Here is a 27,743-nt window from a genome sequence, read left to right as displayed (position 1 = left end):
TATCATAGTAAGCAAGTATATTGTAACAGTAGCAGCAAAGCTTAACTAATGCTAGACTTACATTTATCAAACATATTTATAAAGAAATTATCTGCAAAGAAGAGGAGATACTTTTAGACCCTAATTCCACTGTTGCAGCATGAGTTTTGGTTATTGCATATTAAACATTTTACACGTCTTGGAAAAAATAGCAATGAATTGTCTTAAAATACAAACTGATGAATACTGCTGGTTGAAACTTTGAAAGTTTAATTTATATTCATGTCCCCTCAATGGAGTCACACCTTTATAAACCCATCATAAGTGAAAACATCCTAAATCAAAAATCCATTTACAACAACTGAGCTACGGAGGATAGAGCTTTGAAACACAGTACCCTGTAAAGTACCACTTTGTGACTTTGTTTCTCACTAGGAACTAAAACTACCACTGCCCCAAATCTTGAAAGGAAATATCAACCACATATTGCTAGTCTGGGAAGAGGACAACATTTAAAATGTGAGGCATAGTTTTACGGCATTCACATAGCTTCACATCATCATGAAGCTGAAAAATTATACGTAGCACCGTCATAAGGCACAACCCCTCTCTATGCAAAATGTAACTGAAGTTTCCAGTATCATTTTTGGAAACCTCCCAAACATATAGCAAAGACATCTCTAATTGTAGCCCTGGGACTTTATCTCTTTGTGCATGCTTCGGCTAAGTTAATGAATTTGGGTTCCAAGTTATTTAAGAAGTCAAGTCCATCTTCTTCCTGCTTTTCACTACAGCAGCCTACAGAGCCAGCTGGAGATCCTCTTCCTTCATAGCTATACGCAAGAACGTAATCTTGAGACGGCACGTGCTGTTCATCCTGATTACACAGATGTAATTTCTGCAAAATTTGAAAGAACAGATTTATTATTGTTTAAAACAATTTGAACATACGAACATAAAATTAATGTTTATTTACCTTTCATGTTTAATTTTTAACCAGTGTGTCCTCTAATGGATTCCTACACACAAAAAATGCATATGATTGACATATGATGGTACCATAAAGACAGCATTACTACATTCCTAGTAATCCGTACACATAGAAATATGCATACAAATGTTACATTTAAGTACATTTGAGTTATGATTAAATGTTAATTCCTGAATTTTCTATCTATAGGTCAGGCTAGTGCACAGAAAAATACACATCATGAATAGGAATTAGAACTTGAATGTCAAACAATCCATGCTGTAAAACAATGCTATCCGTGGCTTTACCAACCAGCGAAGGGCTTTGGGGTGAGTTGTTTGACATCTTTAAGTCTCATTCTCTTCACAGCCAAAATGAGAACAAAAACAATGACCATCTCAAGATTATTTCGGAAATTAATGATGAAATGCTAAGAAGCTCGATCAAAATACCCAGTACATAGCAAATGTGTGATAAAAATTAGCCAAATTTTCTGAGAGTCAAAGCATGACAAGATAGAGAGCTGTGCAATAATAATAATAAAATTTAAAAATCACTGAATTTAAGAGCCATCAATAAAATCCGTATTGCAAATACAGGCTTTGGTAATGAAGAGGAACCAAGCATTCAATCCATATTTTGTCATCATTATCCTTCACCAAAACAAAAGCAAAAAACTACAACTTTATCTCAGAGCATTGCTCATTTTAGACAAGTCAAATACTAAGAATTTTTTGGGTGTGTGGTAATCTGATGGAGGAGGTGAAAAACATCACACCACAAAACAAAAACAAAAACAAACTTCTGGAGACAAGCTGTTAGCACAGAAGATCAAATACTCCTTGGGAAGCCCATTTTCCTCACTGGAGTGCCTGTCTGGGTGTCACAGCTCTGTTTCCAAATGCAGCTTCTTACTGATAAACACCCTTGAGAACCAGCAAGTGATGGCTACCCCAGATCAAGTTACAGGCTCTCAGCTTCAGCCTGATCCAGCTTTGGGAAGTCCACCAACAGATGAAAGATTTCTTTGTTTCTTTATCTTTTTGGCTTTCACATAAATAAAGCTAAATTTAAGAAAAGGAATACAATCAAGTGATTCTCAACCTTGGCTATGCAATCATCTGATGAATTACCCAAGAACAAAAAATTTAATACCAAAATAATTAAATTAGAATTTTTCAGGGGAAAAGGACGACAACATGAGTATTTTTAAAAGCTTCCCATTGCATTTTTATACATACTGAGAATCCCTCATTTAATTCACCCTTTCCTTCACATTCTTGATTCCTTCTAAATAAAACACTTTGTATTTGCATGACACAATACATACTAAAAATATTCCATGGTAATTATATTTAAAATAAATAATGGTGATTATATAATATTACATATTTCAAAATTTTTGAGGTAATAAATTTCAAATGCTCTCTCTATAAAAATAAGTATTGAGATGATTAACATGCTAACAAGTTTAACCTAATCACCCCACATTCTACATACAAGTACATTACAATATGTTTTTCAATAATATTAGATACATGTCTGATTTTTCATGAAAAAGTAATATGAATCTTATTATTTATTCTTTGCCTCAAAACCATGTACAGATGTTTGTGTTTTCACAGAGATATACAGATTCGGTTTTTGCTTGTGAAGCGTTACAATTTGTTTCACATTCACCAACAGTTCAAGTCCAACATCCAGCTATTTAAGTGTCTCTTGGCATTCTGGTGTAGGCAATGGTAGAAAATCTGGAATCATATTGTCCTGGTATAATTAACAGTCTCATTATGAGGCCTTTTATTCAGAAGTGGAGATGCCTACAGCAACATATTTTCACTCCTCAGTTTGACAGTTTCCATTATTTAGTTCATCTATGAAAATATATGTATGTGCACATTTATCTATCTACCCAACTCGTGGAATTATATCCAAAGGAAGTGAAATCTGCATATAAGAAAGATACCCACAACACTATATTTATAGCAGCACAACCCACAATACTGAGTACATGGAAACAACCCACATGCCTATCAAAGGAGGAATGGATAAAGAAGTCGTGGTATATCTATTCCGAGGATACTACTCAGCAATTAAAAGGAATAAAATTCTATCATTTGCAACAAAATAGTCCCAACTGGAGATTATTATGCTCAGTGAAATAAGTAAATTGAAAAGGAAAAATATCATATGTTCTCTCCGATGTAAGGCAATATTCAGGCAAAATACAAAAAAGATATATAGGATAACATATATACATATATATATATATTCACATTTTTCTATATGAAAAAGTTTTCATGAGGCAAAACCATATGTAACAATGAAATTTAATGAAGCATATGAGCAGCCTCCAATTTTATGAGATTAGAAAGTAAGAACTATTACAGAAATAAGATATTTTACATCAAATAACATAATAAAATCAAAGAGCATTTGAAAAATGACCAGAACAAGCTAGAGAAGGCAAATGGAAGAATATGGAAAAACAAAATTATTTACAAATCTGTTTGTTTCAATTTCTCAATATTTTTCACTTGGATATTTAAAGCTTACAGTCAAAAACACATAGAGAACTCACTTCACCGAGTCGGGGCTGAGTGAAATTGTGCCACTCGGAGTAGGTGTATCTGCAGCTGTCCATCTCCACGTGTCCTCCCCTGCAGGAGTCCAGTGTGTGGTGATGCCCGGCTCCTCGGTAGGATTCCAACGTCTGGTGTCCTTTCAGCATTTCAATCGTTTCTTGCCCTCCGTTTCTGACTCCCGATCCCATGGTGCCACAAAAGCCTTGGCTAGAGTTGTTGGCAGTCTGCATCATAACTCCGTTGACCGAACACTGAAATCAAATCAAACAAGGTCAATCACGTCAGAAGGAGTTATCCAAGTAGATGCATAAAAAATACAGGAGAGAGAACAATTATTCAACCTTCATTGATTCATCTGTTCAACAGATATTTTATTAGTTTCTACTTATATGTCACAATGCCAAGACCTAAACAACAACAGACATAGTCCCTTCAATAACTCCAAAAAGCTCTTATTTAATTGTGAGACAAAATAATTTTAAGTATGTGGTTACTCTGCTGAGTACAGACTGCCCGAAGATTCCAGAAGCAGAACATTCAAAAGCAAAACCAAGCAGATCAGGTGAAGGAAACTGGAAAAACTTTGAGCTGAAAGACCAAAGATTAGCAAAATTGGCAGAAACAACCCGGGATCCATGGAGCCAGTCTGGAGGCAAAGGCAAGTGGGTTCTTCAGTCAGCTGAGAACGGCTCACCTGGGGGAGAGAGACAGAGAGCTACTCTGCAGAAGTATAGAAAGCCAGAGAATATAAATATCTATCTGCCATGCTAAAAAAGAATAGACCTTATGAAGAGTGTGGATATCCAATAAAGTGTTTTCACCTATTGTGGGGAGGAACAGATTTTTAAAAATACCATTCTGATCAATAATGTGGAAAACAAGTACGGAGACAAATACATAGTCATTGAGATCACATAGGGTTACTATACTGTTGAAATATGATGAGGATGTAAGACAGAGCCAAAGCAATGATCAGTGAAACAAGTGGCTGCGATCCATGGAGATTCTGCTGGTGGGATCAAGGGATAAGGCAGCCAGTCAATAACGATTTATGTCTTAATATTTTATTCATTCCTTATTTAGAGTGTCCACCTCCGTCATCCCAGTAAACTTACGTTTCATCTATCAAGCATTCCTAAACCTTCATCTTCCCCATTACTAACGTCCTCCTGTCTCATTAATTATCTTCTGACTCAACATCAACTTTTTTCTTTTTTTTATTTTGCATTTGGCCAGTCTCCTGCAGAAAATTCTCTTACACTAAAACTTCCTTACAAAGAGAGTAAATGCATATCTTACCCGTAGGTCACCTCCCTTCATCTACCCTCTCCCTCCACACCTCATTTAGGTTTCAAATCTCTAATCCAATACTTTCCTTCACTCCAGATCAACTTCTTTATCACTTGATCGGTCCCTAAGCTTTGTCATCACTGATCACAGTTCTTAGGCTGTTTCTTCACGTTAAGCTATTTTCACCAACTCTTCACACTCAAACCCTTCTTATTCTTTAAGTTATGGTGTACACTGTGTCTTTTTCTCTAGATTTTGTGGTTGATCTAAATCACATGCGTAGGCTTATTTTTCTGAATACTCTTACAATGCTCCATCATGCTGTTTATTGCCATGATTCTAGATTCTACTTAATCTTCCGATGCCAGTAGATTCTATTTCCCCCCTAAGTAAACTTGAAACATACTTAAGAAGAGACATGCCTTATAAATACTTTTTATGCAGAGGCACTTCAAATAATTTGTGAAACAAAAAAAAACATTAAAAGCTAAATTTACTTTGATGCAAAAGAAACTTTGGAATCCATTTCATTTTTTAAAAAATATGTATTTTCTATCGACCTTGTAAATTCAGAATGTGTGCATGAATTTCAAAAATTGCTGCAACAAATAAAACTTATCAATTTCATTCTCCACAACCACTCAGATGTGACTAGTATACTTTCAATAAGACAAACATAAAGCCAAGCATGTCAGATATCCCAACCTAAAAATAAGATAGAAGCGATTTCCACCTCCAGCCGATCCTCGTTCATATCTTCCAGGTGATCTCTAGAAGTTTCAGCAAGCTGCTTTATTATTTTTAAAATTCTTATCATAAATGGCCAGTTAGATATGCAAATAATATCTACAAATACAAATTGTGGAAAGTACCAAAAACTTCACGGACATAGTAAATTTATAACACCAAAGAATGAGTTTAAATTGGAACACTTGAGAGTGGAAAATAAGACAACAAAAAAACAGTATGTCTCGTTTAATAAATGCCACTATTATTAAATGCCACTCTTTAATAAATGTCAAACAATCGATACCTACTAAGACTGATCCAATCAAAATATTAATTCAAGTCTAAGTTTTGACTAACCTCATGGGAATGAGAGACAGAAATTTTGAGCTAGAGATAAATATTCACTAAGTGACTTACCACTCTGTCATCCCCGGGAGCTTCAGTGTTAGATATAATTAAGTTTTGCTGTGCTATATCTTCAGGAAAATGTTTTCCTTTTCTGGTACCAACAATTCCACATACTAAAGTTAGCAACACGGCTGAGTTTAGAAAAAAAAAAAACAAAAAAAATTCTCTATTCAATATATATAGTATAAAATAAGAATCCCTTATTTTATTATAGAGTCATAGAAGCAAAGTCAAGTCATTGCACAGGGTTTCCCCTACATGACCCTGCTTTTCTAATCTGACAGATCATAATTTAACTGAGAATTTCAAATCTTAGGTGATCACTTGTATATTTTGATTGTTTTCTTCTATGATTAAGGGATTCAATTATACCCACCAAGGAAAAGTATTTCAATTATGAGTTCAACTGCACAATAAAATATTATGACACTTACTTAAGGCAAAGACATTTAAGAGGCTTACTGATTTTCCCCCAAATTTCTTTTTGGCCATTAAAAAAAAACAACAAAAGAGAAATTTCCTTTAGAACAGATTTAAATCCATCTATTTTAATTAAATCTATTTTGTGTTATCTGTTCACAGTTTTTATCCTACTCAAACTTTTGACAAACTTGTAATGTAATAAAACAAACAGAAATAAAACCAGCAAATCTTTACAATGTTTTGCAGGATTCTGTACTGCATATTGGCACACTAGATCCCCCAATCCAGCCAACCACATATCTTTATACAGACCACAAGCTAAGACATTTATTTTTTAAATGGTGATAAAAAATCAAAAGAGGAACAATAGATCATGATATGTGAAAATAACATGAAATCCAAATTTTGCTATTCATATGAAAAGTTCTATTGGAATATAATTATGCCCTCATTTACATTCAGGTTTTCTATTGCTGTGTGCCTCTAATAGGGATAGACATGACTGGTTAAACACACACACACACACTATTTGGGGCCAAGGTTATAGCATAGCGGATTAAGCTACAGTCTACAATGTCAACACTCCACATGGGCACTGGTTCAAGACCCGCTACTCCACTTAAGAGCCAACTCGCTGCTATTGCACCTGGAAGAGCAGCAAAAAAAAAAAAAAAACTCAAGTGCTGGGCCCCCAGTGTCTACGTGGGAGATCTGGAAGAAGCCCTGGTTTCCTGACTTCTGTCTGATACAACCCCAACAGTTGCAGCCTTTTAGGAAGTAAAACATTTTTCTCACTTTCTGTCTCTCCCTCTTGCTTTGTAACGCTGCTTTGCAAATAAATAAAAATAAATCTTAAAATGTTCACTAAGAAGACACTTCAAAAAATTTGTAAGAAAATGGGACAAAAAACTTCTATATTTCCATGACTTAATCCTTTTTTCTTCTACTAATTTCTAGCTATGCTGGTCTTGGAGCATCCATTGACTTCTCCAGACAAATTCAGCTTGGAATGTCAGCACTAACTTTCCATTCAGGGTGAAATCTCTCCTCTCCCACAGACATTCCACACCGCTAACCTTTACCTCTTCAAAAACAAGCCAACACATCAGTGCAGCCTTCTCACTTAGGCCTGGCTAAACAATCTTCTAAAAATTGCAATTGTTAGTGGCCTGTGCAGTAGAATAGTATGCTAATCCTCAGCCTGCAGCACTGACTTCACAGATGTGCAATGGTTTGTGTCCTGGATTTCCCATCCAGCTCCCTGCTTATGGCCCAGAAAAGCAGCAGAAGATGACCCAGATCCTTGGGTCTCTGCACCCACATGAGAGACCAAGAAGCTGCTGGTTCCTGGCTTTGGGTCGGCCCAGCTCTGGCCATTGTGGCTTTTTGGGGACTGAACCAGCAGTTAAAGAATCTCTGTCTCCTTTTTCTGTAAAATATGCCTTTCAAGTGGAAATGAATAAATATTTCTTAAAAAGAAAAAAGTTGCAATCGCTCACACCAATATGCTTGCACATGGATTCCATAGCATTTCTGATCCTAATTATTTTTGTTGGTCTATGTCTGTCTTTCTCTCTCTTTCTTTTGTATTTTACTGTTACTATTATTTTCCATTATACAGCTTCTAGGGTATAGAAATTCCCCCTTCCTCTTCCCCTTCCTCCCTCCCTCATTATCCCCCACCCCATTTTCTCCCGTATTAGTACAGCAGTATAGTTCTGATCCTAATTCGTTTCTACCACTTTTCCTTCTTATAATTTAACTTATTTATTCATTCCCTTCACAAGGCAGATTGCTTGTAGCTTACTTTTTTATATTTTGTTCAATGACTAATTCTAAACAGTTGTAGCAAACAAGACATATTCTATATATATTTATTTTTGCTGAGTAGGTGAAAAATAATGAGCTTTTATTAGAAATATGCCATGCACTGCTTTGAACACTTCATAGACACTAACTCAATTAATTTCAAGTGCTGCCCATAGAGTAGGATACTAGATTTGAAGATAATTGAAGAATAGCTTAGTAACTTGACTTCGTCATATGGTTTAAACATGACAAAACTGGGATGCAAACCGAGGCAGTCTGCTTCCACATATATATTCTAAATAACATCTTCAATCACAAAACAAAGCTCATTGAGGCTGGAGAACTGGACGGAGGTAAAAAGATGGAAAAATAAGGTGTCACTGGGAAATACGCAACTAGCAAAAGTGACTCAATATTTCAACATTGGTAAGATTCAGCCTAGAAGAGGTGTTGGATGCAAATCTGATTATCTCCCCTAGTTCTGTGACTGAGGGATGAAAAAACATGAAATGAAAGTGGGTTTTAGTGAACTTTTCCAGTGCTGCAGTTTTACATTATCCTACTTAGCTCTGAAAGAGCTACACAGTCCAAGTACGAGATTTTTTAATTCCAAGAATAATGTGGTACCCTTTCACAGAAAATGCTCTAGCAATTCAAATAATACAAAAGAGATTTGAAAAGCAGACACACACATAAAAAGGATGTTTACCGTTTTAAAAATACTTTCCTGAACTTAGATATTTTTTATATTTTTCAAGTAAGCGAAAATACTTACAGAATAGTAGAGCTATACCCAACAATATCGCAAGGATGGCCCATTTTCCAAGTTCTATTTGTCCACTCCTTGGGGCCGCAAAACATTGACTTGAATGTGTACAGTCACAAAGATTAACCTTCAAGGTTTTCGTTGCAGACATTCCTGCTCTATCTTTTACAGTAATAGGAATTAAATATTCTTGAAATTCAGCATTTTTCTGATATGAAAGACGAGCAGCTGTATCTGAAAGTAAATGATTATTTTTTATGACTAATTATCTACTACTTAGAATCTACTTCACCAAGTTCATTTGGAAAACCATTATTCTTAAGGAACTACCTCCCATATGAAAATAAATATCAAGACAGTGCTATCTCAAACCTTTGTATGCCCCTTGTAATAATTTACAAGACATTAATAAAGAAATAGTTTGGCATTGTAGGACCCAATGGCATTCTAGCAGTATTTGATATTTTATCTATACAAATGAATAATGATAGATCATTAACATAAGGCTCAAGCATTTTGAATGAATTAGCATATTCATAAAGAATTAACACCTTCAGTAAATGCAAATGATGAACTAAGTTCACAGACTCTCACTCATTTACCTTTTGTATTCATCCATTGTACTAATAAAGTGATTTTTGAAAGAACAACCAAATGCTACCATTAGTACCTTCTATCTGGTAGTAATATCAATAACAGGAAGTTAATTAAGGTTATCCAGACTGGTTATAATGCATATACAAATACAGATAGATTTTTATCTCAGCAATTTGGTTTTTTAATCAATTATGATAGTCAAATTTTTTCAACATTCTTAATATCTATTTTAGTGGCTTTATTATCACCAAACCAAAAGCTCCATAGGCTTTCCCTGCAAACACAAACTGCTCAGATTTCTAAAACGGACCAAGTGATGTGGCAAAGCAACATGATGTGCATCAATAGAAGTCGTGTTTTTTTTTCTAAGACTCGATTAAATGCTTTGTTGGAACTGTAAAAGCCTCAAAAACTTTTGGCTGCACTTCTCATCTATGAGCTCCACAGAGAGATGTGAATTAAACTTGGAGTTATTTTGCATCCTTCATAATTACAAAGTGTCTAAGACAAAAATCTCCTCACGTAAGAACAGAAGCTGAGCAACTGCATCTAATTCATTCACTGTCATGCTATAGCTTCTGGTTTTCCTTACCAATCTTATTGCCTTCTAGATTGACCTTTTATCACCATCGTCGACACTAATAAACCTGGACAAATGGGTACTACATTGCCCTATTTGCACCCTTCCAATGCATATCAACTGTTAGCTGCTCTGCAATGCTCAATTTCATAGGAACAGAACATAAGGTCCTCTGGTGACCCTTGGCATTCCTTCACAAGACTTTTATACTCCAACAACTCTGCTTTCCTCATTCTCCTAGTATGTTTCTTTTTTGATGTACATTTATTATTTAATCTATTGCAGATTTTAAAATATTGGTTTCCCAGTACATATCTAGTAGTTTTGGATTAGGTGCTAAATAACAAAGAGGAACTACAAATGTCTGAAAAGCCATGTATTGGAGGAAAGCAGTAAACAGACTACAATGCAATAGGAAAGTGCTATGACACAGCTAGCAAAAGTCGCAGTCTCACTCCTACTTCAGGACAGATTTCATCAATCCTGATCACTTAAGCTGATCTGTTCTCTCTTCTTTATAATGTCAGAAACTGGAACAGTGCCTGATAGGTAAAGTAATATTATGAACTTAAAAGTAACTTTTAATGTCTTATTTTTTAAAAATTAATTTCACCCTGAGATTACACATTTTTCCTTCATTAGTATAATATATAATATTAATAAAATTTAAAATGCATTTATTTCCTATGAATTTAGAGTCACAAACTGCTAATTTAAGACATACATAGTGGAGAATATATAATCTTAATCATACACATTAAGTTTCCGTTAACACTGCAATATTAAGTATGTTTCAAAAGTTTATCTATAAATGATAAGCTTCCCAATACCATAATGAAAGCTTTTGGTCATTGTTATAAGTATAAACTTTGCCTTCATAAAACCTGTAATTCCTTTTACTTTCATCCACTAAACAATGTAACATTATAAAATACTTGTGAAATACCAATTTAACCCTCTAAAATATACTGAAAAGCAATCTTCATGTTTTTGTGCAAGCAAATAAATCTAATCACTAATTATTCAGAATATATCGCACATTGCACATCATTAAATACCATTAACTCTGTTGAGGCTCCAAATTCTACTGATATCTGGAGAAGCATTTTCCAAGCTGAAGTAAAATGGAGCTCCGTTGACAGCATCATCAGGATCAGCAGCTAAAATGTCAGCGTATTCCATCTTTGATTTGCAAATGATTATATAATCTTGAGGAATTGTCGGTGCATTATCATTCACATCTTCAATGCTCACTATAAGTGTTCCAGTACATGACCTACCAACTGCAAAGGAAGGAGTAAGACTTAGAATTGCTTCTAAATTCTTTCATACTCTCTTAAGGAAAATCATCAGTTAGATTCCACAAATTGATATTTTGGTGCTTTTTTTGTTTGTTTTTACAAACTCTGATCATAATAGGAATGTAAACAAGAACACATGCATACATTAAATATGTAAATCTTTAATAAAAATAATTGCGGCTACCCTATCAAATACAGTCTTCAATTAACCTTTTGCCAGAATTACTATCAAAGCTTAGAAGCATATACTGAATTTCAAATGCTCTCTTTTTAACATATTTATTTTATTTATTTGAATGGTTGACTGGCAAGAAGAGACACGAAGAAAAAGAGATCTTCAGTCAGTTGGCTCACTTGCCGAACGGCTGAAGTCATTAGCCCTGGGCCAAGCCAACGTCAAGGGCAGGAACTGCCTTCATCTCTCCTGTGTGTGGCAGAGGCCCAAGTACTTGAGCCATCTTTCTCTGCTGTCGCAGGAGCATTGACATGGAGTTGGATCAGAAGTGAACCAGTCAGGGCTGGAACCGCTGCTCTGATACGGGCTGCCAACATCACAGACAGTGGTTTAAGCTGCTACATCAAGCTGCTTGGCTCATCCTGTTTCTTTAGGTTACTAGTACAGATGCTGAACAGTAAGTGAATACAAGAAGCTGTAATCAACACAGAGCCAAACCACCCAGACACACTTTAAAAATATATGATGGCAAGACTTCGCAAGCAGAGATTCCAAATGTGTTAGTCTAAGGCAGTATCAATACACTGAGATATAGATAGATAGATAGATAGATAGATAGATAGATAGATAGATAATATAGATATATATATGTATATACACACATATATGTATTTTAACATGAAGCCAGGGCTGGGAGTCTAGGTGGGGAATATAGGCTGGGAATCTAGGTGGGGAATATAGGTGATTTTAAGGGTCAGAATTCAAGAAAAGGATCACTTAGACGTCATAATCAGTTGAACTTGGTGAAAACTCAAGTTCAAGTAAACAAAATATCTGTGGTCATCTCATAGACCCTACTCCTACATTTAAGGTTCATATTATCCTTTAAAAAAATAGATATTCCTATAAAACTGTATCACATAATACAATGTTAATAACAATAAAAAATAAATAAATAAATAAAAATAGATATTTAGGCGTAAGTGCCTCCTACACTGGGATATAAAGAAAAGTAAGACAAGACTTTGTCTCACCAAGCAGTTTTATCTCATTACGATGATTAAGAGTAGTAGAAACAGTCTGAAGTAATGTTTAATCAATCACATATAATTATTACATGAATAATTTCTAAACAAAAAAGAAGTGCAATAGATTTTCCTATTTACTTACAAATTAAACAATTAAAATCACTGTTTTACCTTGGTCTGTTGCCAGAACTGTGATATTAGACAAATAATTTTGGGGATCCATCACCTCTCTGTCCAGGGCTTTGGAAGTTATGATCGATCCTGAATTTTCATCAATAGTGACCCACCCTCTTGGGTCATGTAATATTTTGTACCTGTTAATGAAAACACATTTAGTATCAAAATTGTTTTGAAATGAGTAACTATGCCAAGTACTACCAATAACTTATTAACATGTGGGTATATATATTTGTACCTCAGACCATTGCTATTCCTAGTTTCAGGGTCATACGCTTTATAGCCGTTTATCTTTGAGCCCACTGCTGAGTTTTCTTTAATCCGGACATACTGGGTGAGAGGGCTGCATTCGGGCCCCTCATCCTGATCTCTCACGTGAACTGTAACTAAAGCTCTGTTCATGGTTGGCACTCTGGCTGCAAAATCTCTGGTGAATGGTTCTTCATTGCTGACTCCAATTTCAAGGACCACTTGATGATCTTCTTCATAATTCAATGGCTTTAAAAGAAAGTAGATGTAGCTTGGCATCAGTGTGAAAATACATTTGATATTTCGTTGAGCAAGCGAACTTTTGTCAGCATGAAGGGTGCTACAAGAATTTTATGATCACATTTTTGTCAATATTAAATTTTACATTTTGCTGAAGAAATCTGTAATCCTATGCTATCCTTTACCAAAAAAAACAAAAAGTTCATGCAGCTATTTTTATAGGGTAACAAAGAAGAAATTCTGGAACAATTGTGACAGTTCAGTCTTACTAAGGAAAGCTATCCTGAACCTCTAAGTAATAAAAAGATGGCAGTGTCTATTTGTAGAGCTAGGGATTGTCTTATTCTCTAGGGAAATGATTCTTAACTTCCTCTCTACCACCTACAAGATCCCAGGCATCCTATAACTTGTAAAACTAGCTTTTGTCTTAAAGGAAACTAAGAGTATAATGGTTTTATTTTCCTTCTGAGAAGAAATATTCTGCTTTAGTTGCCTATGATATCTGAGCCATTTCATTTTCTATTTTCCTTTTATTAAAATCCATCCAGGTTCTGATTTCTTCCAAGGTACCTATTTTTTTTTTTCTTCTTTTGCTGGCTCCCTTATGAATGAGTTAGGTAACCCTTTGCACATACTCAGTAAAAATATTATGAAAATTTCATTTTGAGACACTTACATTTTAAAATTGTAATTTATCCAATGAATTTCTGACAATCAAAACAAAAATGTGATGTATTTAATGGTAATTATCTTTAAGCATACATTAGAGAACTTCTCTAAGCCATAAACTTTTAGAGCTCATTGAATCTCACACCTTTATGAGATGGATATTATCGTCATCCTGCTACAGAGCAGGAAACTGGAAAAAGAGAGGTAAGTTGACTTTTCCAACAGAAAACATTCTTCCAGGCTGGAGTTTGAAACCAGGGTATCTGTCTTCACTATATATCTTCAATCACCAAACTACAGACCTTCTGCTATCCTTTGCTACTTTGCACTACAGTTCTTACTAATCTGTCACAATGTCACATATGCAAGAAAAGAGGAAAAAGGGATTTTTCGTTTTATCAATAGAGAACATAACATAACAACATATGTCACAGAATACAACAAAATTTGCAAGGTTTATTCAGATAAAAATATATTTGTATAATAACTTGGTTTAAACAGCTAATGATTTAAGATTTTAGAGAATAAAAGAAGGGAAGTATAATCCCATCCTGAGTAGAATTCTGCATTGGAAGGAGAGGAATCCTTTACAATTGTTAGTGCAATAATGGCACTCTTCCTCTTAACCAGTGAGGATAAGGTTGCTCATAACTGGGCCCACAACCTACAAGACAGAAAAATTTCATAGAATCTTGATATTGTAATGTTTACCCTTAAAATGGAAGATGCCTCACTGAGGTGAAAAAGTAAAGACATAAATTGTCCATACAATCACAAATCCTTTCTATGAAAAGGAGTAAGATGGGGTCGCAGAAATGTGTAGCTACCAAAATAGTTCTACAACACCTTCAGGTTTTCTAGACACTTGTAGAAAATACCGGAAGGCCAAAATGGAATCAGATGAGAAGTTATACATTCATATTTTAAATTAATGGAATTTAATGGAAATAAAGGCATACACATCCTATTTAGGTAGAAATTTTTATATGCTTAACATGTGGAATTAAGTTTAACTCGACTGGTCTCCATCTTACAGAAATCTATGCTGATACCCAGAAACTGTTTAATAGAACATTGTTTATCAGTCCTTTGGAATGAAAATTATTAAAGGACATGGACAATAGTTCCCAAAGGCACTTGCAATATTATTTTTAGTATCTCTGTGATCTGTATTACTTAGGAAAGTTATACACTTAATATATATTCAAATATAAGCAATTACTTGGTCTTTAGAAATATATATATATATATGTATATATACTCATATATATATGCACGTATAATCCTTGGAGAAAATATACTAGAAATCATTTGCCTTAGTTAAAATAAAGCTAGCAATAAAACTTAATTCAGTTATTTGAATATTTCTTCCTCAAGAAAAACAAGACCATTGAGTTTCTAAAATAATAACAATATAGATGGCATAGTCCCTCTTCATAGGTCCTGAATAACAACCTTGAATGACAGAGGTCTGGGAGGTGCCTCACCAGTGGGCAGAAAGCAAGCAAGCTAAGGAGTCAAAGTTCTCATATTTGATAAGAGTGGCTCTATCTGGCCTCCCAGATCCATTCAAGATCTCAAGCTGTTCTTCCTGACATTTCCAGTTCAAAGCCATTACAAGACAAGGACCAACTCTGAGAACTCTTCTTGGCTGCTACTTTTTCCAAAGTTCAAATGACTGGACCATTAAGAAGGAAAACCTTCTTAATAAGAAAGGTCACTTTCTTATTTCCTCTCCTCTAACTGTAACTCATTAAAGAATGGAAAGAATAAGTGGTTATAAATATCATCATGTAGGAGACAGTTAAAAGAATTGGGAATATATCCTAGCTAGTAGTGGTAATAATATCACACAAAAAGACAGATATTAGATGTGAACCACCAAACTAAATAAATTGTAAATCATTCATCAATTTGTAGAGCAAATGATCGCAAACTGTTCAGTTGTCTAAAACCTGTTAGTTGGGGAATTGTCAATTGTATCGTGTTACTATACCTTTACAACATACAGAACTCCATCATTAGTGGTTTTGTCAGTGGTGATTTGGAAATAACCATTTTCATTTCCTTTTAAAATGGTAAAATTGGCCCTCCAATTGGCAGTGTTAATTAAATCCTTGTCATCTACAGGTATTCGTAAGATTTCCACATTATACACATTTTCTTCTACTGAAGCTTCATACTGAAAGAGATATTTAAAAATCATTAAAAATGTATGATACTGAGAGAACTTCTAACAAAGATAGTTAAATATTTCATTCGCATCAAAAATGTTTAGTGTTTTATACAGCCTAGTTTAAAAACATGAATCACAAATACTATTGTTTCATTAAGTAGAATTTTTCAAATGAAAGAATTCCATTGCAAAGAAGACTCTAATGTTACTAGACATTTACGAAAGGAGATTATATGACTAAATAAAATTAATTCATCTATCATCTATTTATTTTGTGTTTTATATATAACATAAACATACATACTTCAAAGAAAGATAATATTAATTCAGGTAAAATAGCAGCTGATAGGTAAGCAGTGATTAATTTTGATGCCATATACTTACAGCATTTTGTCTGAAAGTGGGTGCATTGTCATTTGAATCTTCTACTGTAATGATACACGTGGATGTGCCAATCAGTCCAAAGAACTGACCGTCCATATCCTGCACTTTCATTATCAACGTGTACTTGTCTACAACCTGTAAACAATTCATAAATGATACCTCAATTGCACATTCTTCCACTTGTGTTCCATTGTGCTTTTTGATTTCCTCATTCATATACATTCTAATAATTTATAGACAAGATGATGTTGAATTACTAACAGCCACAACTGCATAATTGGCAGATGATAGTAAAGTCTATGAGTGTCACAGAGAGAAATAAGAACACCTGAGTTTCAACAATTTCTTATTTATGTGAGAGACAGAAAGAGTTTCTAGCTGCTAATTCACCACCCAAATACCAGGAGGAAACCAGAAACTCAGTCCAGGTTACTCAGGTCGCTCTCAGCAGCCTGACTGCTGGAGCTATTGCCACCTCCCTGGTCTACAATACCAAGAAGCTGGGTCAGGAGCTGGTGTCAGCTTTCAACTTCAGGTCCTCCCGTGTGGGATATAGGCCTCTTAATCAGCATCTTAGTCATCAGGCTAAACATGCACTCTTGGACATCTGAGTTTTTATAAGAGTAGTGTTAATTTGGGGTGAGCTGAACCAGATCAAAGCACCAGTTAAAGAGCACAGTGACAGCGTAAGACAAATGGATCCAAATCTGCGACAGTAGCAGTGAGAACAAAGAGCAGGGGTTACAAGAAACGTATGTAGGAGTTACAGCTAAATAGGCCTCCATAACAGGTTTTTTAGACAAATTAAGAACAAAAATATTTAGGGTAGTGCTCAGATATCCTTCTTGGGTAGGTGGGAAAATAGGAATATCATCAATTCACATGGAAATTGCAGGAGAGACACTTTTCTTAGGAGATGGGACAGAAGTTGGCAAGAATCAGTGGAAATAGTATAATTTTTCTTTGCACTTGCTACATGCCTAAAAAGAGGTTTAAAAATCACTGAGCTATCTGGTTCCACACTCAAGGGAGTTATTCCTGCCATTAATACCAGCCTAGGAGCCAAGAGTGTGTAGGTGGTGATGGAATTATTGCAGAGATCACATAAAGCAGGAGAGATCACAGGATGACAGCTGAGGACATAAGGAACAACAGCAGTCAAGCATGGAAAAAAACTAATCAAAGGACACTAAACGGGAAGATCAAAAAGCTGAGAACCAGAATCCCATGAGTTAAGTGCCAACAGTGGATAGTGACATGAAGTAACTATGATATTTGGCAATTACATAATCTCTGTTTTGCATACAGTGGAGTAATGTAAAACTGGACCCATGGTTTCATGATACAGCCATCATCGCTTTCTTACTTTTATCTTACTGTTTGACTTCTTTTATCTTATTTACCTATTTATCTTATTGACTTCTTTTATTTTATTTCCCTCATTTGAATTCCTTGGATTTTATTTAACTTGATCTCCTTTCCACATTGAAAATCTGCATTTCCACTCTCACTTATCTCTCCCAAAGGCTTTAAGAATCTGGTTGCCTGATTTTTTCAATCATCTATTTCAGGATAACTTTATTTCCTCATTTATTTCTTTAATTTCCGTGTTGTTCTGCACAGCAGACTCAATAACAGTGCCTCATACTATCTTACTACATTTTTTTCACCCTCCGAGTAAACCTGGGTTTCATCACAAAATTGCATCTTATTAGTTGTCTAACCTTAAATCATTTCATTTTTAGAAAATGGGAGTAAAAGAGGAATTTCAAGTACCTTGGTTTCACTTTGTTTTCATATCATCTCCACATTCTCCACAGACTAAAAAAAAATCTCTATTGTCCATTCCAAAATTTTCCCATTTTATTATCATTACATTTGTCACATGAAATGCTCTAGGCCCACAAAATTAAAATCTACTCATATCTAAATATTTTGTACTTCTGCCGATTCATTTGTACAGGCTTCCACTGTTCTCTTTTCATATGGTAAGAAATTTCTTGAATTGTTCTTTGTAAATTTTCTCCTAGTAATATGAATCCCTCTGTTGATGTTTTTCAAACTATAGCAAGAACCAAAGAAGGGTCCTGATAAAGCTACGTCATCCGTGTGAAAGCTATAAAGAGGAAATAGAATTATTCACAAAATGATCGAAGAAAGTGCTACACACATAATGTTATGCTACTATAGTCATCCACATCATATTATAGATTTTTAGTAACTCATCAAGTAGACCTCAATTAAATCTTTCCTGATTTCATCTATATAACTGCGGAGGGACTATGATATCATTTGTACTCATGGAACAAGCAAAACTGCCTCTGACAAGAGAGTTGAAGGCTTTCATGATGCAGAATAAATTAACCACATACAAGAAATAGAATAGTACTCAATGATAAGTATTTTAATGCTTAATATGTTTGTTACCTCTTATGAAAACAGATTGATCTGTAGTTCCATTCTTACTGCCTTCTCTTACACAGTAAAACGAAAATAATATCATACAACAACAACAAAACAAAATGTCAGGAGTTCTTATTGTCTTGTGCCTAAAATAACATTGGAAACTCTTAATTCATACGTAGGCTATGAAGTTACAGTAAATGAAGAGGAACAGGTTTAATCCCGAGTCTTTGATACCTCTCTGTCCATGGAATGAGACTTAGTGGTGATAACACCTGTCTTTGGATCCACAGAAAACATCCCAGGTGATTTTGGTGTTTGCTCCAAAATGCTGTACTTCAGTTGTGTATGCATTGTATCAGGTTCATCTCTGTCCGTGGCACAGACTACTCCGACTTCAGTACCTGCACATTTACAAAATCATCTTTAATTTCCAAAACCTCAAAACATTTCTAAAGTATATACACTTTTGAAGTGCTAGAAACCTAATGTAAAATGTATTACTTACCGGTAGGAGGTTTTACATCTTTAGCTAGTATTGATGAAGATGACTTCAGATTTAGAATACAAAGCAATTTGATTGTGAGAATCAACATATATCTGTGCCATGTTCACGGTTTAAATGTTTGATGGTAAACTACTAAAAGAAGTTAGCGAAATGCAATCAAGAAAAATCTGGGGACCCAGCGTTGAGGCATAGCTGGCAAGGTCACCTTCTGCAAGGCAGGCACTCTGGTTGCTCCACAAAAGCAGAGAAACATGGTCCTAGTATCTGGGTCATTGCCAGCAACGTAGAAGACTTGGATGAAGTGCCTGGCTCCTGCCTCCGGCCTTGCAAAGCCCTGCCATTGTAGCCATTTTGCGAGTGAACCAGTTTTGATAGAAAACTTCCCTCCCTCTCTCCCACTCAATCTCACGCTTTCAAATAAATAAATAAATAAATACTTAAAAAGAAAATGTATGCGTATACATATAGGCATTGAACTATTTCTCTATATATATATTGAATTATTTTTAAAACATTGAACTTTTGATTACTAAAATCTATCAGTGATTTTTGTTTTTTTAGATTACACATGTAATATGTAATAGGTTATCGTAGACTAGATAAATTATCAAAGTAAAACATAAAGACAAAAGGAGATTTAAGAATTCAATGAATTTCAAAGTGGTTACTAGAAACTATCAGGCAAGTTAGCAACATCCTCCTTTACAACTGTGCTACTGCTCCAATGGGTTTACATTTTTTAATATGTTCTTCAAAAACTCTTTTGAAAGCCAAAGTTATAAACAGAAGGATATTCTGTTTATATCCCCTATTCACTGTTTCATTCTTCAAATGTCAACAATGTTGGGGGCTGAGGCAGGCTGAGACCAGGAGCCAGGCAACTCTTCCTTTTCCACATAGGTGCAAAGCAGCCCAAGGACTTGGGCCATCCTCCTTTGCTTTCCCAGGTACATCAGCCAGGAGCTGAATTGAAAGCAGAATAGCCAGTACTTGAACTCAGCACTCAGATGGGACCAGAGCTGCAGGAAACGATTTAACCCATTGAATCACAATGCCAGCCCCCATAATTTCAATCTTACTGAAAATCTCAGAAGATAAAATAAATGCCTCACTCAACAGTCCTTATGCTGGAGCACTTTAACTTATAAATGAGGGTAAATGTTTGGGATAGAGAACTTATGATGTGAGTTTCTCTAAATTTACATTATTCATTCGAATATGGAAGTCGTGAGTAGTTTTAAGAGAAAAGGCAATAGAAGAAAGGACTATAAGAAGTTGTATCTTCAGTGGATGTCACTCATTAGTTTCTATCTAAAGTGGGATTCTGCACAGTGGCCCAGTGGCTAAATCTTACTTTGAGCATGCTGGGATCCCATATGGGTACCAATTCCTGTCCTGGCTGCTCCACATCCCATCCTGCTCCCTGCTTGTAGCCCATCAAGGCAGTAGAGGATGGCCCAAAGCCTTGGGACTCTGCATCCATGTGAGGGATCCAGAAGAAGCTCCTGCTTGCTAGCTTTGGATCAGCTCAGCTCTGGCTGTTGCAGCCATGTGGGGAGTGAATCAGCAGATGGATAATCTTTATCTGTTGTCTCTCCTCCTCTCTGTAAATCTGCCTTTCTAATAAAAATAAAGAAATCTTAAATTTTAAAAATCTAAAGTCTTCTCTAGGAGGTGAGAACAAAGATAAATGCATATAAAGAGAGAACGAAATAAAATTTACAAGCCAAATGTGATAAAGTTTAAACAACTATTAGATGACACTATAGGTAATTAGTGTCATATTGACAACACCAAAAGCTTCTGTAATATCTGGAAGATACATATTTTAACTAGAATGGATAAAATAAAATTTTTTAGTACACAGAAACTAGTCCCACATCATATCATAAGAAGAAGACTAATAAGCTCAATGTCTTAGAAAAATTTTCCCAAACATAGTTAACATAAAAGTAGCCTTACCAAGTCTACTACTTTCTGGAACTTTAAAATTATAAATGGGTTTGGTGAAAACTGGGTGGTTGTCGTTTTCGTCCTCCACTTTGATAGGCAGTGGAAGTGGAAAGTCTGCAGAGTACCCATCGGCAGTATATGCATAAGCAACCAACTGTAAGACAGGAAAACACAAGCTTAACCCTCCATCAGATGCTATCCAAGAAAGGATAAGAGGCTCTGTTACCTTCTTTACGAATCTTTCCAATTATAAACCACTCTAACGACTTGCGTTCATTGCTTTTTTTAATTACCAAACCATCCAACAGAGACACGCCTCACAGCAAAGAACATTTATAGTTCTTGGAAATCACTACCTTGTAAATAGAACCTAGGAGAGAGTCCAATGAAGTCAGAGATAAATTAGTCCATTATTCTGGGAAACTAAATGTGAATATGAGAGTTCTTCAAAAAGTTCATAGAGGGCCCGGTGTGATAGTGTAGTGTTTAAAAGTCCTTGCCTTGCAGGATCCCATATGGGCGCCGGTTCTAATCCCGGAGGCCCTGTTTCCCATCCAGCTCCCTGCCTGTGGCCTGGGAAAGCAGTCGAGGGCGGCCCAACGAACGCCTTGGGAACCTGAACCTGAGTGGGAGACCCAGAGGAGTTCCTGGTTCCTGGCTTCAGATTGGCTCAGCTCCAGCCATTGTGGCTGCTTGGGGAGTGAACCATCAGACAGAAGATCTTCCTCTCTGTCTCTCCTCCTCTCTGTATATCCGCCTCTCCAATAAAAAAAAAAAAAAAAGTTCATAGAAAAACAAATATAAGATAAGCTTGGGCCCGGCGCGGTGGTGCAGTGGTTAAGGTCCTCACCTTGCACGCCCGGGATCCCATATGGGTGCCGGTTCTATCTCGGCAGCCCCGCTTCCCTTCCAGCTCCCTGCCTGTGGCCCGGGAAAGCAGTCGAGGACGGCCCAAAGCTTTGGGACCCTGCACCCACGTGGGAGACCCGGAAGAGGCTCCTGGCTTTGGATTGGCATAGCATCGGCCATGGCGCTTACTTGGGGAGTGAATCATCGGATGGAAGATCTTCCTCTCTGTCTCTCCTCCTCTCTGTATATCCGCCTCTCCAATAAAAAATAATAAAAAAATAAATCTTTAAAAAAAAAGATAAGCTTACTATGATGAAAAAATTTGCAGTTCCTGCAAGGTTTTTGTAATATGCATTTTTCACTGATTCTTTGAACAACCCTCACATGACAAGTTCATGCAGACCTTATTTTCTCCATCATCAGAAAGTTATATCAGGAACAGATAGACTCAAAACAAAGTGAAAGAACTCCCTACCGCTACATCATCTAAAGAAAGCATAATCCCCAACCTTCTGAACTCTTTCACTGTTTTCCTTCATGAGGCACATATTTTAAAGAGTTTCTAATGTAAACTTACTATTTTTGTTAATAATTAATGAAACGCATTGTGATGCCAAACAAAATGTATTTCTATTTAATATGTGATTATACCATTTTGGTGAACATTTGAATATCTTTCTTTTGGGGGCCATCAATCATGTTTCTTATTCTGCTTCAAATCCTTCTTCATCTAGAAGCAGCATCCCCAATGATGAGTCATTTTTACTAAACATATAGGGGACCCTGACCCATAACATGTGCCCATTACACTGAAAATTGTCAAGAACTTCCTGCAAACTCTAAACTCATTCCTCTCAGGTTGCTGGCCTCTGAACCCTTATTTATGTTTGGTCTCCCACCTCGCTTCCATATCTAGTTCTTAGACATGATCAGACAATCACGCACATGCAATGAAAGCATGCAATGAAGGGAAAAATCTGTGAGCCAATTCTGGGTATTTCCTAGAGAAGGAAAATGTAAGAAAATGTGTCATAAGCAAAATCAATGTCCTGAAAATTTTCTGGAATTTATATGAGATATAATTGAGCTTCTTTGTTTCCTTTCAGACTTACCTAACACAACTGGGATTAAAGAGTCAATCAAGCATTCCAAACACTGCACATTATACTTTCCTTTGACTTTGGGATAGTGTCTAAGAGCAGAGTACAAGGAGACAGGAAAGTAGACGAAGTATCAGACGGAACATAGTTTACTAATGCGAAGTCATGCTTATCAGTTAAACTCCTACTTCGAAAACATCATATTCTTCACGATCCACAGGTCGGGTACAGTATAGATTTCCAGTGTCTCTTTCAATGTAAAATAAATTCAAAGGTTCTTGATCAACTCCACGACCACTTATTGAGTAATAAATGGTATAATTCTGTGCTGCATCAGATTGGACCTAAGAGGAAAATAATATTAATTAGAAATCAAAGAAAATTCATTAAGTCTGCACCTGGTTTTTTCTTTGATTTTATTTTAATGATTATTCTTATTTCTTTGAAAGGCAGAGAAACAAGGGCAGAGAGAGAGGGACAGACACACAGAGAGAATCTTTCATCTTCAGTCTTCAAATGTCCCTGGTAGCCAGAGCTAGGTTAGCTAAAGCCAGAAGCTCAGCAAATCTATCTCTCATGTGGCTGGCAGGAAGGCAAGTATTTGAGCCATCAGCTTCTGCCTCACATGGCGTGCATATCAGAAGAAAAGTGGAACTTAAACAACACCTCAGACACCCTGGCACAAAATATGGACATTCCGAAATATTAACCTCTGCATCATACCACCCATATTTATACTGTATTTTAAAGAGAAAACCACAATAAAAAAGATAGAAAGGAATAGCCACATCCATTGTTGACAGGGGTGAGACAGACAGGTGTGACTCTGTACTGGTGAGATGAATGCCAATTGCAATGTGCCTAGGAAATCAAACTAGCAAAAACAGAGAGAATAAACAGTAAGAATACACAGGAAAAGTTTTTCCTGGAAAACGGGACAGGAAAGGATTCAAGCTAAGGTTGAACCTAGAGTGTTCAGAGTAGCAAGTGGGCCACCATTGTTGCAGCAAAAGAACTAGATAAAGGAACTGTTTTTTTCTACAAGAACTATTATTTCTATGCTTAAAATGTCTCCTGCTTTTCAGAATAAATTTTAGCTTCAGAACAGGCCAGTCCATGTTTGATCCCTGCATGATTCTTTTGCTTTCTCTTCCTGTTCCACTCTCTCAGCACAGCTCCTCTAAGGAGTCATTCCTGCTCACACTTGTTTATGTCCTTCGTATTCCACAAGGATTTACTGGCACGAAACTTCCCCAGCCCTTGGGAACCGGCTCAGATGGCTTACCCACCAAGCCTTTCTTATGTTTTATTACTGTGTCTTAGGGCTTTGTTTTCATCTCCTGTGTTAGCAGAGCACTGCGAATCACTAAGTATTGAAATCATTCATCTACTTCCAGTCCTTTCACTAGCCCACAAGCCACACGAGACAAGGAGTATGAATATATTCCTGTATTTCATACCTGGGATTATGCATTACAGAGGTGATAGTAAGGACAAGTAACCATCTTCTAAATGAACAACTACATGAATACAGGCTTCTGAGTGACTGTCAAGCCTTTCTCACATCATGAGCTTCCATTTATTCTGTTTATCACTTTATTTGCTTTTATTATTTATGCTTCACAGACATCTTTCAAAAGACTTTTTTTAAATTTTTTTTGGAAAGAGATTTCTTTTACAAATTACAGAGAGAAGGAGACTAAGATCTTCCAGTCACTGCTTCACTCCTTAAATGATCAAAATTGCCAGAACTGATCCGATCTGAAGCCTACGGGATCTTCTTCCGGGTCTCCCACATGGGTACAGGGGCGCCAGGATATGAGTCATCTTCCACTGCTTTCCCTGGTCATAAACAGGGAACTAAATTGGAAATGGAGCAGCTGGGACTAGAACTAGTGCCTATATGGGATCCCAGCATGAGCAAGGCAGGAGATTAGCCTTTGGCCACTGCACTGGCCCTCAGAAACATCTTTAAATTTACATTTGTTAATGTTTAAAAAGTTTTTGGTGACAGAAATGTGGTGCAGCAGTGAACTCAACACTTGACATGCCTATGTTTCATATTGAAGTGCCTAGATTCCAGTCTGGGCTCTGCTCCCAATTAGCTTCCTGCACCCTAGGAAGAGCAAATAACGCCTAAAGTGTTTCCATCCTGCCAGCCACATGAAGGATGTAGATTAAGTGCTTTCTCCCTCCTTCCCTTCTCTCTCTCTCTCTCTCTCTCTCCCTTTGTCTCTCTTTCCCTTTCAAATACACAAAATTAAAAAGCAAAAAGAAAAAGTCATTGGATCTGAACAAAACGGACTCAGAACAAAAGCACTTTCTGTGCAAGAATCTAAACTTACTTGTTGAAGCAGTAAAGGAAAAGGACCCAAGGAATTCTCTTGCATTGAACAAGGAAGAGGCACCCATCTTCTCTTGGTTCGCCGGAGCACGGTTTCTTTAGTGTGTCTTTTCCTCAGCACCTGAATTCAGACAGTGGGAAAGCCAGTCAGCAGAAGCATCACCATCTACTTGGCTATAATGTAACGGGCAGCCCATAACCCTAACCCTTCCTGCTCGGAAATGTCCATTCTGAAGCTAAACCAGTTAGTAAAGTTTTCTTTTTATTAGGAAGTGTAGGAAGGAATATAGCTAGCTTAAAAATACATATATAAAAGTTTCATAAACAAGGAAAAATGTTATATGTGTTTCTAATACTGACCTACATTGAGTTTTACAGTTGTCACTACCAGGTTAGCTCCTCTTCCTCTGTCCCAAATAAGGACAGAGGACACACAGAACTTACATATTATTCTACGAAACATTCTTTTTTTTCCTCAGGTAAAAGCATGAGAAGAGGCACAGCATTCACTATCTTATGCTGTGTGTACTTTATCTAATATTATAGGCAGTACCATCGCTGGCCACATTTAATCTAACAATTAAATGAATTTTAAAATTCTGTGCTTTCAGATGCAGTACTCAGGAATAATGAGCTACCATCCTAGTGCAAATTATAAAAACTTCTACTCTTGTGAAGGGTTCTTGTGAATATTTTGTGATGTTTATCAGTTAGTGCTAATCATTCATTCAAACATACTGTTACATTTAACCATTTAGTTAAGCAATAGCCATACATTTAAATATATTATTAATACATTTAATACATGATTTAGTCTACATTTTTCATCATTTTGTGACTGCGTTCATAATAGTTTGTCTTCCAGACAAAATATTTCTATCAGTACAAATTTATGAATACTACGGTACAGTAATAGCCAAACTGACACTGGTATACAGAGCCCATTAGTAAGAATTTATAGATGCAAGAACCCTTCATGAAGGTGGTATTATTTAGATTAAGCAAAGGACAAATACAGCCAGTGTTTGATAATATTTAGAGGGAGAGGGAAAAGGGAAAATTGGGATAAAGGTGAATGCAGAGAAAAGGGAAGGCAATCAGGGAACTGGTGGTAAAGCCCTATTTATCCCTTGTTCCTGTTGCAACTTTGGACTAGAGTATTTTAATAAAAATAAGCATATCTGAAAATATATATGGTAGTTGGATACCTTCTGCTGCTGCTCCAGGAGCACGGGAATCTCTTTCTGTATCCCTGTCTTTATGTCAGAAAGCCGTATGATGAATGATCTCTCTTCAGACAACACAGTGGCACTGGCTGTGTACACCGAGCCATCATCCAGAACTCTGAAGTCAGGATCACTTGACTGAATACGGTCTGCAGACCTGAGACACGCTTTCAAATTAACTGCAAGAAAAATTTTCAAATTGCAAAGTATAAATGTTCCTACAGACAATGCTACAATAATTCCTATGAGTCTCTCCAAAGTCATGAAGTTGCATGAAATAAGCCAATCACTCTCATTTAGCAAATATATTAATCTTTTTTCTGTTATTAAAATGACTTCCTTTCAGTTTAAAAATAAATTCTTGATTATGTATTTTCTATTTATAAACATGTTTTAAATTTTTCTGTGCCTCTATGAGGCTTCTGAAAATGTTCTTTCAGTTAAAGAGGTGACCATTACAATTACAAATGTTGAGCTATCCCACATACACCAGGAGAAACACGGAAATGTTTCCCTTGGCAATACAGTGTACTCTGAGTGTCAAGATACAACTCGTGTTATGCCATAACAGAAAAACCCACCACCAATGCAAGGTGACACATGTGGGTGCCAGTTCTGTTTGTGTCCTGGTTGCTCCACTTCACATCTAACCCTTTACTCATGGCCTGGGAAAATCAGGACTAAGTTGGTCCAAGTAGTTGGACGTCCACCACCTATGTCAGAAAGCCAGAGGTAATTCCTGGCTTCTGGCTTCTCAGGTTAGCTCAGCCCAGACTACTGCAGGCACAGGGGGTAGAGACAGGGGCAGTTTGGGGGAGTAATGAA

General features: G+C 36.2%; 1 protein-coding gene across 1 annotated transcript; it reads right to left on the bottom strand.

The window, feature by feature from the left end:
- Positions 1-971: 971 nt before the first annotated feature.
- Positions 972-25,753, bottom strand: LOC121159536 (desmocollin-3-like). The gene is made up of 13 exons (XM_040984693.1): positions 25,694-25,753; positions 23,537-23,692; positions 21,409-21,553; positions 19,176-19,342; positions 16,536-16,670; positions 15,972-16,157; positions 13,056-13,315; positions 12,812-12,954; positions 11,195-11,419; positions 8,969-9,193; positions 5,971-6,092; positions 3,531-3,785; positions 972-998 (listed from the first exon to the last, which is right to left on the bottom strand). Exons 1-13 carry the CDS (start codon positions 25,736-25,738, stop codon positions 972-974), a joined length of 2,091 nt encoding a protein of 696 aa, XP_040840627.1. The 5' UTR covers positions 25,739-25,753.
- Positions 25,754-27,743: the final 1,990 nt, after the last annotated feature.

Source organism: Ochotona curzoniae, unplaced genomic scaffold, assembly GCF_017591425.1.
Source record: "Ochotona curzoniae isolate NIBS_2020 unplaced genomic scaffold, NIBS_Ocur_1.0 contig_43, whole genome shotgun sequence".
NCBI lineage: Eukaryota > Metazoa > Chordata > Mammalia > Lagomorpha > Ochotonidae > Ochotona > Ochotona curzoniae.
This window is presented reverse-complemented; position numbering and strand designations above follow the sequence as displayed.

What these genes read in the sequence shown, in the direction of transcription:
- LOC121159536 (XM_040984693.1), bottom strand. Translation starts at nt 25,738, where the DNA reads ATGCAAGAGAATTCCTTGGGTCCTTTTCCTTTACTGCTTCAACAA. An exon ending in CTCCCGGGGATGACAGAGTG is followed by an intron (nt 3,786 to 5,970) that starts GTAAGTCACTTA and finishes ATTTGATTTCAG; the next exon opens with TGTTCGGTCAACGGAGTTAT. An exon ending in CTCAGCCCCGACTCGGTGAA is followed by an intron (nt 999 to 3,530) that starts GTGAGTTCTCTA and finishes TTTTGTGTGTAG; the next exon opens with GAATCCATTAGAGGACACAC.